The sequence below is a fragment of the Macrotis lagotis genome, chromosome X, assembly GCF_037893015.1.
Source record: "Macrotis lagotis isolate mMagLag1 chromosome X, bilby.v1.9.chrom.fasta, whole genome shotgun sequence".
Lineage (NCBI taxonomy): Eukaryota > Metazoa > Chordata > Mammalia > Peramelemorphia > Peramelidae > Macrotis > Macrotis lagotis.
Window position 1 is genome coordinate 151,799,210 of NC_133666.1, and position 16,268 is coordinate 151,815,477.

At 37.0% G+C, this 16,268-nt stretch overlaps 1 protein-coding gene across 5 annotated transcripts in view; it reads right to left on the bottom strand.

Moving 5' to 3' along the window:
• Positions 1-16,268, bottom strand: part of APC (APC regulator of WNT signaling pathway) — a 148,989-nt gene that overhangs the window by 29,806 nt on the left and 102,915 nt on the right. For all 5 annotated transcript variants that reach the window (XM_074200564.1, XM_074200563.1, XM_074200560.1 and 2 more), the window contains 3 exons: positions 13,620-13,718; positions 10,294-10,672; positions 8,311-8,406 (listed from right to left, as the gene is read on the bottom strand). In XM_074200564.1, the coding sequence (XP_074056665.1) occupies positions 8,311-8,406; positions 10,294-10,672; positions 13,620-13,718 (574 nt within the window). The remainder of the gene's footprint in view (positions 1-8,310; positions 8,407-10,293; positions 10,673-13,619; positions 13,719-16,268) is intronic.

Below are 16,268 nucleotides of genomic sequence, written 5' to 3' on the forward strand. Positions count from 1 at the left end.
CCTTGTTCCCTGAAGGAAATGAATCCAATATATCATTGAGGTCAACAGGGAAAAAACAACAAATCAAGAAGGCATGGACGAAACACCCCTAGTTCTTTCAGTCAATCTTAGGTTATTCTCCATAGGCAAAAAAGAATAATGGATTTAGACTCAAAAGACTTGGGTTTGAATTCTGGCCATTGCCATTTGCTGCTTCTATTGGCCTGCTTTCTCATTTGTAAAAGGAGGGGGCTGAAAGCAATGATATCTCAGGTCCCCTCCAGTCACTCAGCTTTGCAACCCTGGAGCTATTCTTGACTCTTTGCTCTTTTGCATTCTTATAGCCAGTTGTAGTATTATTAATTCTATCTTAATCACTATTAATTCTATCTTAACAATATCTCTCATATTTTACCTTCTTTCCATTTAAATAACCAGTACTAGTTTAAGGCCTTCATCATTTCTTGTTCAACCTATTGTAATAACATACTAAACTGATCTTGCCTTTGGTCCTGGAATCTTCAAACGTTTTTGATCACATAGCCTTAGTAGTAAACAAATTTTGAGAATATCTTCCTCTACATAATTTTCTTATTTATAAATTTTTAAGTACTGTTATTACTAATAAATATATTATTATAAAATACAAAAATACAAGGATGAGATAAAGATGAAATAATATTTGATCCTAGAATCAAGAGGGAACCACTGAAGTTATTGAATGAGGAAATCACATAGCCACATATGTGGCAGAAGGAAGAGCCATTTAGGGAGAAAGACCCATCAGAATGCTACTCAATAGACCAAGTGAGAGAGGTGAGGAGCACCTAAATTAGAATGGTTTGTTAGGTGAATGAAGAAGTGTAGAGATAGAAATGAAATGATATGACAACTGATTGCATATGTTAGGTGAGAAAGAGTGAGGAACAGTAATGGCTACTATATAGGGAAAGGCAGGACAGGGAATTTTGCTTAAGAAGCTGCTATGGATACCCAGGTCTAGCTAGCAATGGGAGAGGACAGAGTAAGGAAATGTTCAGCTAATAGAGAATAGGTGAACATCTAAAAGAGGGAATGTACTTATATCATTAATTTCAGTATTTTCTCATCCCCACTTCCCTTATTTTCCCTTGTTATTCACTTTAATTCCCTCCCCTTTGATGGTGGTTTCCTTAGGAACTGGATCTCAAATCATCTCAGCCACCTCCTGTGCTAGGAAATTCACACATGATTCACCAACCTAGGTCTCTGTTAGGACAGCTGGTTCAGGTGCACTGTAATTTAAAATTGTCACTCAAAATCAAAAAGATCTCTTACTTAAAGCTGATGAGATCCCCTTCAAGAGTCCCCCCCCCAAAAAAAAGTTGGCTGAAGACATTTGTGGGGGCGGAGCCAAGATGGCGACATGAACGGATCGAGTCTTAGGAGCTCTCTGATAAAAACTCATAAACTGAGGACTCTAACTAAACTTTCGAGAGACAAAACCCACAAAGGGACCCAGTGAGGTAGTGCTCCTACTCAAGGTAACCTGGAAAAGAGCAGAAAGGCTCTGCTCCCCGGGGTCGGAGGGGCTGCCCGCCAGAGCCAAAGAACTTCAGCGTCCTGGAGGCAGCCCCAGGGCACTGGGAGCCGAGGCTCACAGCAGCGGGGGAGTCTCCCGAGCTGCACCCTGGGGAACACCGAGCACAAAGTGGGGGAACAGCAGGGGACCTCTGCTAGAGTGAGCATGTGGAGCCCAGCCCTCGGGGCACACAGAAAGCAGCTTGGTCTTTCCAAAGCCCAAATCCAGGAAACAGAAGCAGGGGGAGCCGGTAAGCAGGAGCCCCCAGGGCATGAGCCCATTGAGCTGAGGGAGGGGAGTGAAGAGAGACTGCAGAGCTCTGTCCTCTGCCTCCGGAACAGGACTCTGGGGCTCTGACCACATTAAGATCCTGATCCCAGTCTAGGCCCCGCCATAGAACAGCAGTGGGCCCCCCCCCCACCTAGGCCCCGTGGCAGAGGGGGGCGCTTATGGTCATTCACAGACCAGGAGGGAGAACAGAACCTCACAAACTGAGACCCTTGTGGGAGTGTCCCAAAAGCTCAGGAAGCTCCCCAAAAACAGGCTTAGGCTGGGAAAATGAACAAGCAAAGAAATAAGAGGAAGACTATTGAGAAATATTTTGCAAATGAGCCCAAGAAGGATCAAAATACTCAGTCTGAAGATGAAGAAGCACAAACTACTACATCTAAAGACTCCAAGAAAAACAGAAATTGGGCTCAGGCTATGACAGAGCTCAAAAAAAGACTTTGAAAATCAAATGAGGGAGTTGGAAGACAAACTGGGAAAAGAAAGGAGAGAGAGATGCAGGAAAAACATGAAAATGAAGTCAGCAGCATAGTCAAGGAAATCCAAAAAAATGCTGAAGAAAATAGCATGCTAAAAAACAGCTTAGGTCAAATGGATAAAACAGTTTAAAAAGTTATTGAGGAGAAGAATGCTTTAAAAAGCAAAATTGGCCAGATGGAAAAAAGAGATAAGAAAACTCTCTGAGGAGAACAAATCCTTCAGACAAAGAATAGAATTCAGGGAGATTGATGAATTTAACAGAAATCAGGAATCAATGCTTCAAGACAAAAAAAATGAAAAATTAGAAGAAAATGTGAAATATCTCATTGAAAAAACAACTGATATGGAAAACAGACTTAGGAAAGATAATTTGAAAATTATTGGAATACCTGAAAGTCATGATCAGGAAAAGAGCCTTGACATCATTTTCAAAGAATCACTACAAGAAAATTGCCCTGATATTCTAGAAGCAGAGGGCAAAATAGAAATGGAGAGAATCCACCGATCCCCCCCTGAGAAAGAGATCCCAAAAAAACCAACCCCTAGGAATATTATAGCCAAGTTCCAGAACTCCCAAGTCAAAGAGAAAATATTACAAGCAGCCAGAAGGACACAGTTCAAATATCGTGGAGCTGCAGTCAGGATCACACAGGACTTAGCAGCAGGTACATTGGAAGCTCGTAGGGCTTGGAATACAATATACCAGAAGGCAAAAGAGCTTAGAATGCAGCCAAGAATGAACTACCCAGCAAGGCTGAATGTCCTCTTCCAGGGAAAAAGATGGACTTTCAATGAACCAGGGGAATTTCAAAGGTTCCTTTTGGAATAGCCAGAGCTGAACAGAAGGTTTGATCTTCAGATACAGGATGGAGATTGGAGGAGAGGGGGAAAATATGAGGGACTTAATGAGAATGAACTGCATGTATAGAAAAATGATACTGATAATATTCATATGAACCATCTCAGTTAATAGAGCAGATAGAGGGAGCTTTTATAGTTGAAGCAAAGGAGAAAGCTGAATTTGAAGATAAAATATGGTGTAAAAATGGAGTCAATAGGGAAAAAAAGGGAAATGGAAAGGGAGAAAGAAAAAGGAGAGGGGGAATAGTCCAAGATATTTCACATAATAAGATTTTTTTTTATTACAATGAGCTATTGCAATGATATGGAAGGGGGGAGGCAAGGGGGGATGAGGGAACCTTTGCTCTCATCAGAGGTGTCTAGGAGAGGAAACAGCAAATATACTCAATGGGGTATAGACATCTGGAGTAAGAAGGAGGGGGGAGCAGGGGGAAGGGGTGGCGATGTGAATAAAGGAGGAGAGGATGGACCATGGGGGGACAGTGTTCAGATATAACACATTTTTTTTACTTCTTGCAAGGGGCTGGGATTGGAAGGCCTGCCCAGGACCAAAGGGCCAGGTGGATTCTGGGCCTAAGGGGTGGTATGGAGGCTCAGGGCTTCTTGGCCCCAGGACCAGGGATCTGTCTGCTGTGCCACTCAGCGACCCTACAGCAGAGTCAAAGTGAAAGAAGAGAGAAAATATAGTACACGGTAGTGGAGAAATAAGAGAGGAGGGAGTTGCGATCAGCAATGGTAACGTTGGAAAAATATGGAAGTAACTTTTGTGTTGCACTTATCATAAAGAATATGATCCACTCACGACAGAGTTGATGGTGTTGGAACAAAGACTGAAGCACATTTTTTGTTATTATTATTTGGGGAAGGGTGCAGAGCAAGTGAGGCTGGGTGGCCTGCCTGGAGCCACATAGCAGAATGATCTTTGGGTGTCTGAGGCCGGATTTGGACCCAGGTGCTCCTGGCTCAAGGGCCAATGCTCTGTCTGCCACCCAGCCACCCCTACTATTATTACTATTTTATTTTATTTTATTTTGGGTCTTTTTTTTTTCTTTCTTTCTTCTTTTTGGTTTTTGCAGGGCAGTGGGGATTGGGTGGCTTGCATGTCCCATGGCTGGGTGATTATTGGGTATACGAGGCTGGATATGGACTCGGGTGCTCGTGGCTCCAGGGCTGGTGCTTCGTCCATTGCGGCACTTAGCCATACCTACAATTATTACTATTATTTTTTTTAATTTTAATTTTTTTTCTCTCCCCTTTACTTTTTCGCCCAAGCAAGTCTATTTATATTCATGGGGGGAGGGGTATTTTGTTTACTTGTAAACAAGTATATTTTATTAATGTAAAAAAACATTTGTAGGAAATGAGAATAAAAATTAGAAAATAGAAAGTTGGCTGAAGAAGATCATTTAGCAATACAAAAGCATCCAGACCCAACAAGAGATAAGCATTGCTATTTCTTTGGAATTTGACCTTTTCTGAAGAGGAAAAAAAAATCTCCTTTGACACCACCCCACCCCAATTCTCTGTCTTGCAAAAACACTATCAGGAGTGGCTACTTTGGGTTTGTAGCTAGAAAGGCCCTCCTGCTAACTGGCAAATGGTGGTAGGAGGAGGCTACAAATCCTGCTAGGACTGAAGAACAACTTCAAATTAGACCTGTGCATACATTTTTCTCTGTGCAATGCTTACATATACAAATACTCAGGTTGTAGGTTTTGGAGTAATTCATAAATTTATTATTCTTTGACTGGCTGTCGTAGAAACCTAACCACCACAAAAGAATGGTTTCTATGGGGAAAAAAGTATCTTATAAATTCCAAAAAGAAAAAAGAAGCAATTAAATTTTGGGAGCTTGAAACTGTCGTACTTTCTTTAGAATTATCCATCACTTCATTTCAATGTAAAGATGGCTTAATGAACGAACGCTTACTGTTAAATTTGTTATTAGTTGAAAAGAATGACTATAACCTGTTTTAATATAAGCTTTAGAAATAGACCTTTAGGGACACTAGTGGGTACAGTGAATAGAGCACTGGCCCTGGAGTCAGGAAGACCTGAGTTCAAATCCAGCCTCAGACACTTAATAACTGCCTAGCTGTGTGGCCTCGAGCAAGTCACTCTTAACCCCATTGCCTTAAATAAATAAAATAACTTAAAAAAATAGACCTTTAAACAGTATTTATTTTGTAATATGACACTATTACATTTTATGTATGTATATGAGTATGTGTGTGTGTGTGTGTGTGTGTGTGTAATAAAAACTGTTTTTACACTTTAAGAGTTCTGTCATCTCAATGAGGTGGGAATTTCTTCTTCTTTGAAGAGTGTGATCCATTTTTATCTATGTAATTCTTGACCAGGTTTCTTCATGGATCTTTACATAGATGCTATCCAGTGAACTGAAGAATCTTTTCTAGGTCATTTATATTTCTATTTTTTCTATTTTTAAAAATGGAAATATGTATTTCTCTGTGTGTGCATAGAAATATGCCAGGCTTTTAAAGAGCTAAAGTGGTGTTCTAAATGTTTTGTTAACATGTTTGATAATATATCACTTTAAAAATATTCTTTAAAAGGAATTAATACGAAATTATAGCGACATTTTAGGGAGTCAGTAATTCTCTCCTTCCAAAAGGTTCCCCACTCCTGCTCATCTTGCTATATATCTCAGGATTAGCTTAACAGTTCAATAGATTATACAAAAAAAATACAGAATAAGATTCTTCAGATTCATAGTGGTTGCAAATATAGCTCAGGAGACAAATATTGGGGGGCTATACTGGATTAGACAGACTAAATGATGGGTCAAGAGGAATTCGCAAATGAACAAGTAGAATGAGCGTATGGGCATAATTACACTGAAAAGAGAACCAGTACCTAGTAACAACTATGGTAGTTTAGCTCATTACCTCTTGCCTGAATTCCTGCAACAACCTCCTAACTGGTTCTCCTCCCTCAAATTTTTCTTCACTCCAGCTGCTGAAATGGTTATCCTAAAGCACTTGGCTGCCTATTGCCTCTAGGATCAAATATAAACTCCTTTATTTGACTTTTTTAAGCCCTTCTCAACCTAATTCAACTTTCCACTTTTAACATACTATTCCTTTTCCTTATATATCAGAGTCCAGCAAACTGCCCTTCATACTATTTGAAGGATCTAGGTAGTGGTACTGGGATAGTCACATCAGGAAGCATTCATTATGCTCTTACTCTGTGCCAGTCACAGACTGTACAAAATACATAAAGACAGAGCTTGGATTCTAATGGTGAAAGACAGCTTACCAAAGGAATTGAAAAAAGGGTAAGTGTGAATATGTGTGCTGAAGAGGAGACAATGAAGGGTGGCTCCTACTGAGGCTTTCTTGGAAATACAAGTTTGAGGAGGACTCACCATTAAAAGAAGGTGGCCTTAAGGGTCAAGGGAGAAGATGCTGAAGCACAATGGCAACATAAGACAAATTCAAATCCAGAATCATATACATACAAGTAGTATGTCCCTGGATAAATACTTTAACTTCATTCAATCTCAGTTTTCTTAAGAGTAAAATAAGCATAATAATAGCACTTACCTCATAAAGTATTTATGAGGATCAAACATGATAATCTATGCAACATACTCTTCAAGTCTTAAAGTGATATCTAAGTATTATTAACTCTTGTTATTCCTTAGATTCACAATTTCCCTGGCATCTCTGGGCCTCTGCACTAGCTGTCCCCCAGACCTAGATTCCACTCCCCTCTTTACCTTTGCTTCTTACAATCCCATTTCCTTTTAGACTGAACTCAAATGTCACCTTGTCCATGAAACCTTTCCTGATTAACTTGCTTATGCTTCACTCCAAAATGATCTGTTTTGTACAATCTATAAAGATACACCTTGTCTTCAGTGGCAAGAGCCATTTATTTTTGTCTGCACCTTCATTATTCAGCATAGAGCCTGGCACATAGCAGGTGCCTAATAAATGCTCATTGAGCTCCAGCACCATACATTGAAAAAGGAAAATCTAATTGACATCAACTGGCTCAATATGACATAATTTATAAATAAAATAAGTACATAATGTAAAGGGAGTGGCTCTTTTCCAGAGAGGAAGCTCCCCTGAGCTCACTTAAGAGTAATCGTTTGCATCTGAATTCTATTAAATCAAAGAAGGCAAGTCCACTATAATTCTGGCTCCAAGTCCATTCTGGATCCAACCAGTCTATTACCAACAACTGGCAGCTGAGACCCTTTCAACTCTTCCTCCATGATCCAAATCCTCCTCCTTCTTCTGCTTAACTATTCCCTTCCTCCTCCCATGCCACCCCAATTGGGAGGGTATTGACTGCTACTCCTCCCATGAGACATCTCGTTTTTCCTGTGCCCATAAATAACTAAGGCGTCATTTGTTGGGTGGGTGCCTTGATATAAGGAGTTCCTATATGCCTTTTTCTTGTAAAAAAATAAGGTTTTACCCCCCCCCACATCTTGTGGAGTTATGACTTGATTAAAATATATAATTAAATAAAAACTGCTATAAGAAAAACAAGAATTTAAAGCATACATATGTATATACATGCAAATGTACCATGCATACATTTTATAAACACATATATACATATGCACACAGATATGCATACACACATACACATTCTCCTGTAGAATGCCTTTGATAAAATAAAGGACTTCAAATGAATAACCCTCTTTTGAATCATGCATTTTTCTTAAATTAATACTGAATGTATTTGTATATCAAATAATTTTTGTCCTAAAAGTATCAAATTGCTTGACATGAAAATAATGAAAGACAAAAGTCAAATGACATACTATTGACATTTCATCATGAGCAGAGCTAATGAGACACACCAGACCATAAGCCTTAGAAACAAAGCTCTTGCTTACAGATTTGCACAATGCAAACTACTTAAATTATCTTTATCATCTAATTCACCACTAAATGATAATAAAGGAAAAAGTATTACTTATTTTAAGGCTCTGGAGAATGTAGTTTTCAAATTTAATAAAAATTTTAGTAATTTGGAGATGAATCAGCTGAAAAGAGAAGGTAGCTTTGTATTTTTTAATATAATTGAAGGTCTATAGATGAGTCAACAATTTTCTATGAATTCTTCAGCCATATTAAGAAATAGTTTTGTCTTACCAAGTTCATTCATTGCATGCCTGTGTTCTTCATCAAATGAAAGTTTCATCAGAACACACACAGCAGGGCAGATCTGATGTTCAACAGGAGCTGGCACTGAAAAAAAGAAAATGAATGTGAAAAATAAAATTTTAGTATATCAAAAAGGATCAGAAGCAATCAAAATTAAGTTGTTCAAAAGTACTTTTAAGGATAATTTTATTGTAAAACTTTTAATAACACCTGGCTTAATAAAAAAAAGTTTACTACTACTCTGTCTGCCTTTGGCAAAAGGTATAGATTAGCTACTGTCAGGTCAGTAATAAAAATTTTTGAAGCATCAGATGGCAATCTTTGTAGAAAATAAAAATACTTAAGACATTTCTGTACAAAATTTTTCAAACTGTAATTAAGGTAATTTATTTATTTATTTGTTTTAGGCTTTTGAAAGTCAATGGGGTTAAATGACTTGCCCAAGGCCACACAGCTAGGTAATTATTAAGTGTCTGAGGCCAGATTTGAACTCAGGTACTCCTGACTCCAGGGCTGGTGCTCTATCCACTGCGCCACCTAGCTGCCCATGGTAATTTGTTTTTAAAATGTTTTTGAATATTATATTGTTGTTAAGCATGTAAGAATGAATAGCTATTAGCTCTTTGAAAAAGACCTACATATGAAACTGTAAATAAAAAGCAAATAGAAATATAACCAATAACCAATCTGTGAAAAATAAAGTGTGCCAAGATCAAATAATGCTGTGAAAATATAGACTACCCCCATTATCTTATTTTTTCCCATCAAGGCATTGATGCTTTTATACTATTTTTATACTATTCATTTCCTTATAAACTTCCCCTCTAAAGTGAATCCACCTTTATAATAAAGAAAAGCACATAAGTAAATCCAAACAATGGCAGTGATCATGTATTTGACAGTGCAAAGCAAGTTATACTGTAGTTCTAGACTTCTCTGAGATAAAGGAGGGATAAGATTCCAATATAGAAGGATGAATCTATTTTCTGATTTAAGAAATATACTATTTCTACAATTTCAAAAAATATACACAGCAACAAAATCAAAGGAAAGAGAGTGTATTTGTAGGCATAAGGATGAGAACTCATCTTTAGTGCACCAGTTATTTGCAGATTAATTGGCAATATTTATTCAAATAATGAAATAAAACCACTAAATACCACAGGAAGTATTTATCATTTTGTAAAATCTTAGTTCTGTACCATCTTGACACTAGCAAAAAAGGAGCAGTCAGTATTTGTTATAACTTCCCTAATAATTAAGAATTAGTACTTCATCTTGGAGTTCTATTTAAGCTAAAGATCAAGACTCACATACAGTAGTTTAATAAAATCTTATAATTAAACCTGAACACATGTGCTATTTATTAATATACCTTTGTGTCTTCTATTGCTCCATAAACCAGGAGGTTAAGAGAGAACAGAAATGTTGCTTGTATTTGAGTTCCCTAAAATATTAATAAGAACCAAAATAAAAAAAAAACCATTTTGTTGGACAAATGAGGAAACAAGATTTCAAAAGCTATGTGACTTGGTCACAATTTCAAGAGCTATGTGACTTGGTCACACGGCTAGTGTCAGAGTTGGGTTTCAAATGGAGGTATTCTTGACTCTAAATTAATTATTCTAACAAATCATGTACTCTCAATAGAGATACTTAGTTGCACTGTTGAGTTTACATCAAGAGAATAAAAAGACTTATCATAATGTTTCTGATCCTTAACTACTTGATGACCTTTTTTTTTATAAGTTTTTTATAAGTTTGTTCAATTATTGGTAATTAAATTTTTGGATATTTTCTTCATTATGGTAGACTAAAAATAACTAAAATGAACACAATGTCTTGTTAGAAAAGTTAAATTCTGATATGAGCTTCAGAGTGTGTTGAATAGAAGACAAACTAAAACAAATTAAGCTAATTTCTTCTCTGTCATAACTTCCTTAATAATTAAGAATATGAATTCTAACATACTTGGATTCTTGTCCTGATCCATGCCTTGTTCATGGGCTTCCTGCCATTCCCAACAGGTTTCACAGTAAGCACGGATCTGTTCCAAAAGATGAAGGACACGGATTTCACGTCTCCCTCTCTTGTCATCAGGTTGTGAATGAATGATGTTGTGCAGGGCTGCACTGGCCCTGGCCCGAGCTTCCTTACTTCCTCTGGAATTTCCCAACAATACAGAGTCTTTGTCATTGCCATGTAAAAGCTGGATAAGGAGAGGAAGACATCCAGATTGCCGCATGGAGATGCAGCTATCCTGGGAGCTAGACATAGCTAGCAAAGTTCGTGACATGTCATCCTTATCATGAGTACCAAGCATTGACAACAATGAATAAACCATTTCCACCTGTAGGACAAATGAGTTTAGAAAAAAATTATGATTTTTATATTGAAAGATAAAATCCAATCAAGTAATGAATGAGACAGCTTCTGTAACCACTTTTTACTACACAGTAGATTACACAATCTAAATATCTGGACTGTATAGCAATTAATATGTGTACTTAATTATTATTGTCCTTTATCAGATTCTAATTATATCATAATTATATTTAAGTACTTTCTTTTATACATAAAGTATCACAGAACAATCAATTCATATTTGAAAAGAATATGATATTATAAACTTAAATAATAACCCCCCAAAAATATCTGTTGGATTTTGATTTTCTTTTCAGTGGCTTCAGGGCCCTTAAGTGTTTTAGAGTAGAAGAATGTTATATTGAAATAGATTTATAGGCTTAGATTATTTGATATTTCCTTTATTCAGAGTATATTATATTTCTTATAGATTTTAATCATATTAATATTTTAAACTCAGATTAGAATTTGAAAAAGCCCAGGGTATGAAGATATGAAGAATATATAATTAAATGAAAAATAACTTGAAAATAAAAAAATCATTACCAAACCATTATCTGTATGTGCAGGACCCTGATTACTAAAGAGCAGCTATTTCAGTGATTACCTTATCATCAATAGCAATATTCTTTTGAAAAGTCCTTGTGAGTACCTACCAACCCTAGAACTTTTCTCTAGACATTTTCCTCCCCCAAACCTTCTCTGTAAGGCTGAAGTCTTGCTCTGTTCGGTAGTAGAAGACATAAGGAGCCCAAACTGACAAAGGGATTATGAAGCAAATGACACTAGAAGGTGTGTAGCCAAGACATCTAATTTTCAATAAATCTTGATACTAGGATATGTCACTAAAATCTATTATATGATGTCATATTAGATACAGGCTAAGGTTCTAATCTGGTAGCCAAATTAGGAAATCAAATTTCCATAAGTGATATTCCTACTATATAATTTGAACCTTGTTATTAAACATATGGGAAGAAAAGTTCATTTAATTACTGGACATCAGGTTTTCTAGAAGAAATGGGAGAAATGTTTGATGAAGAGATTTACTGCTATCCTGATTAAGGCAAAGTAAACAGGAAAAGGGTAATCTCCTACATTTCATTTAGAATACACTAAACAGAAATATGTAAAGGTAGGAATGGCAAAATTCATTAGCTCAATCTGACTGAGGGACACTAAAAGGTAGAACTAGCCAAAAGAATGCAATATACTTTCATTATAACTTAGTCAGTTCTTAAGATAGCTAAACATTTGAACTGAGAGCAGATAATATTTCAAAAAATGGGAGCATTGTAAAATAGGAATTACTAGGGCAGATGTTTTTTTTTCCTATAAAGAAGTGTTAATAAATTCTTTTTTCTTTTTTCTTTTTGTTTTTATAAGGCAGTGGGGTTAAGTGGCTTGCCCAAGGCCACACAGCTAGGTAATTATTAAGTGTCTGAGGCCAGATTTGAACTCAAGTACTCCTGACTCCAGGGCCAGCCACCTAGTCACCCCCCCCCCCAAGAAGTATTACTAAATAAAACATTCAACACACAAATCTTTCTTTTTCCTCCCCTTGTTAAAATTAACAGTTAGATTCCAAGGTTAAAATGTAAGGGCTGATTGCTTAGTTCTTCAATTTTCAACAGAATGGGAGAAAACAAATATAAATAGACAAAAATATTATAAGTTAAAGAGTAAATTTAAAAAACTCTACAGAAATACATTTAAGTGACACTTTTCTATCATGGGAAATAAAACAGGTTCAGAATTAATTAGTAAACTATAAAATTTAGTGAAATACTTTTAAAATATTTTAATTTCTGAGGAAACAATGTTTTTCTAAGTGAAACCAAATAATTTCTTTTTTGCTTATCATAAGCACCATAAGCCACTATTTAGAGGATGAAAGTTTACTACATGAATACTCTTTTCAAATGATGAAATATTGACTGAAAAGAGGATATTATTCTATCACATATAAATTTTAGTCTTGTACATATATTGGGAGAAAAGGAAGGAAAGAAAGGAAAGGATAAAGAAGCATTTATTAATTTAACTGTGTGTACTGAATGAGGTTAAATTTAAAATATTTTCCACTTTAGTAGCACTCAAAAAAAATCAGCTTAACATTTTTACAATATATGATTTCTAGTTTCCCTTAATTTATGTCTCATAAAAAAAAATCAAGGTTGATTTTTTTTTGTTTTGTTTTTTGTAAGGCAATAGGGTTAAGTGGCTTGCCCAAGGCCACACAGCTAGGTAATTATTAAGCATCTGAGGCTGGATTTGAACTCAGGTCCTCCTGACTCCAGGGCCAGTGCTCTAGCCATTGTGCCACCTAGCTGCCCCCCAAAGTTGGGGTCTTTTAAAGACTGTAATAATAGGGTGATATAGAACTCTAAATGAGTTGTATCCAGAATATTTTTATGTGTATAAAGACCGTCAAATTGATATTGGAACTGTAAACACACTCGCTGAAATCAATTTTGTTTAGCAATAATGTTTGTTATTAATATATTTAAACTAAATTCAACTGTACCATTATGCAAAACCCTACTCTATCATGTGTTTGGTAGCTATCTACCAGCCCTCTTCCTGAGAAACCATATATCTACTGGCTATTATTCAGGCAATAAGAAAACAATGACTATTAAAAAGTTAGTGTTCTGCAAAAGAGAATAAAAGAAAAATTTTAGAATCTCATTTCTCTCCTCTTGTTTTAATAATTTACAATTCAAATTTTGTCTTCCAAGCAATATATTTACTACTTATATGATTATTGTAATAGAATTGCTATCGATATTCCAATGATTATTTCGCTTAAGTCGTGTTTTGCATAATAATGAATGTTAGGTGTGGTATGCCTGTACTGGTATAAGAAGTATATTGTATAGTATTAGTAAGAATGTAGTGTTAGCAACCTGTGGTTTGTAATCTTCGGTTACCTTGGTACCCAGATGACTTGTCAGCCTTCGAGGGACAGAGTAAGTGCTACCAGCACTCATACCACTGGCTGTTTCATGATCCACTTGTGCAAGAGAGCCCTACAAATTAAGAAAGATATTAGAAAATATACCAATCAACCTGTGTATGTTAAGTATTGTTCTGATATATCTGTTTGCAGATGTTCAAAAAACAAATAAGATTTATTCCAACATAAATTCTATTCAATAATTCAAACACTGATGAGAAGCAAAGGATAGTTAAAATCTATTATGAGGTAGTAAAAATATACCAATTCAGGCATGGAGCCAAGATGGTGGAGTAAAAGCAGGAATTCCCACAGGCTCTCCTCCAGATCACTCCAAATACCTTTAAAATAACGCCTCTAACCAAATTCTAGAATGGCGGAACCCACAAAAACTCTAAGTGAAACAATTTTCCAGCCCAAGATAACTTGGAAGATCCACAGGAAGGGTCTGTCACACAGGGCTAGAAAGGCCTGCAGCACAGTTGCACTGGAATGAACTGGCTCCAGCCATCCAGGAACAGCCTATGGAGCACCTGGATCCATAGCAACAAGGCAGTTTCCAGACCTCTCAGCCCAGGGATTTCCAAGACAACTAGGAAGCTCAGCAGGAAAGCTCTGCCAACCAGAATGAGAGCAGAGCCCAGTGCAGCTCAGGCCTAAATGAAGATCCCCCACCCCTGGGGAAGCAGGAGCAGGCAGCTGCTTCCAGAGCATTCAGTCCAGGAGGTCTGGGAGATTTCAGAGGTCTCTTGCTATCTACTCCTGAGGCAGGGCTCTGTGGCTTTGCCCATTCACAGGAAGAGGGGCTTTACTGCCATTGTAGAACAGAAACGTCCTTATGCTCCAGGACAGAGGGGAGTGCTTGTGGTCATACACAGGCCAGAAGAGCAATAGGAGCCTCTCATAAGACCTGGGAAGAACTGAGGTCTCTGGGTGGTGTCTCTGAAAACAACTGCAAAAAATCTTCAAAAGCTTGTTACAAGTGCATCCTCCACCCTGAGAGCAGAGCCCCACCTTAACAATCAAGTCATAGGCTGGGGAAATGAGCACACAACAGAAGAAAAAAAAATCCACACATAGACGATAAAGTCAAAGCTTTTGTATGCAAAACCTCCAAGTAAAATATGGATTGGTCTCATGTTATGGGAGAACTCAAAAAAAAGATTTTGAAAATCAAATAAAGAGCAATGCAGGAAAATCATGAAAACTACACCAGCAGCTTGAAGAAGATACAAAAAAATACTGAAGAATTAACATCTTAAAAACTAGTTTGGGTCAAATGGAAAAAGCAATCCAAAAGGCCAATGAGGAGAAGAATGCCTTAAGAAATAGAATTGGCCAAATGGAAAAGGAAATATAAAAGCTCTCCTAAGAAAATTCCTTTAAATATAGAATGAAGCTAAGGGAAGCTGATAATTTTATGAGAAATCAAGAAACAATAAAACCAAAAGAATGAAAAACTAGAGGAAAATATGAATCATCTCATTGGAAAAGCAACTGGCCTGGAAAACAAATCCAGGAGAGATAATTTTATCGAACTACCTGATTGTCATGAGCAAAAGAAAAGAATCTAGATTTCATTTTTCAAGAAATACTCCAGGAAAACTGCCCAGATATCTTAGAAGCAGAGGTAAAATAAAAATTGAAAGAATTCACCAATAACCTCTTGAAAGAGATCCTAAAATGAATACTGCTTGAAATATTATAGCCAAATTTCAAAACTCCCAAGTCAAAGAGAAAAATATTATAAGTACCCAGAAAGAAACAATTCGAATATCATGGCACTACAGTCAGGATAAACAAGATTAAACAGCTTCTACATTAAGGGCTCATAGGGCTTGGAATATGATATTCCAGAATGGAAAAAGAGCTAAGATTACAACCAAGTATCAACTATCCAGAAAAACTAAACATACTCTTTCAGGGGAAAGATGGACAATCAATGGAACAGGAGACTTTCAAACTTTGCTGGTGACCTGAACAGAAAATTTGACCTTCAAGTTAATATATATATGTGTGTGTGTGTGTATAGACAAGGCACAGGAGGGAGTTGAATTTGAAGGAATAATTTATTAAAAAGATGGAGTTAATGGGCAAAGAAAGGAATGCACTGGGAGAATGGGGAAAGAAAGGTAGAATGAAGTAGGTTATTTCACATAAAAGAGGCAAGGAATAGCTTTTGCAATGGAGTGGAAAAGGAGGAAAATGAGGGGAGTGAGTAAGCCTTGGCTCTCATTGGAAGTGGCTCAGAGACTAAATAACATACACACTCAATTGGGTATAGAAGTCTATCTTACCCTAGAGGAAAAGAGGAGGGGAAAGGAATGGGAGGGGAGAAAGGGGACGGGGGGGGGGGGGGGGGGGGACACAGGTAAAATGACAGAAGAGAGAGAAGATTGTGGGAGAGGGTAGTCAGATACAACACACTTTTGAAAAGGGACAGGACGAAAGGAGAAAGAGAACAGAACAAATAGGGGTGGGGGAATAGGATAGAGGGAAATACCGCTAGGCATAACAACTGTGGGGAAAAATATGTAGCAATTTCTCTGTTTGAAATATAATAAAGAATGCTATCCATCCCAAAGAAAGAGCTGATGGTGTCTGAATACAGTCTGAAGCACGT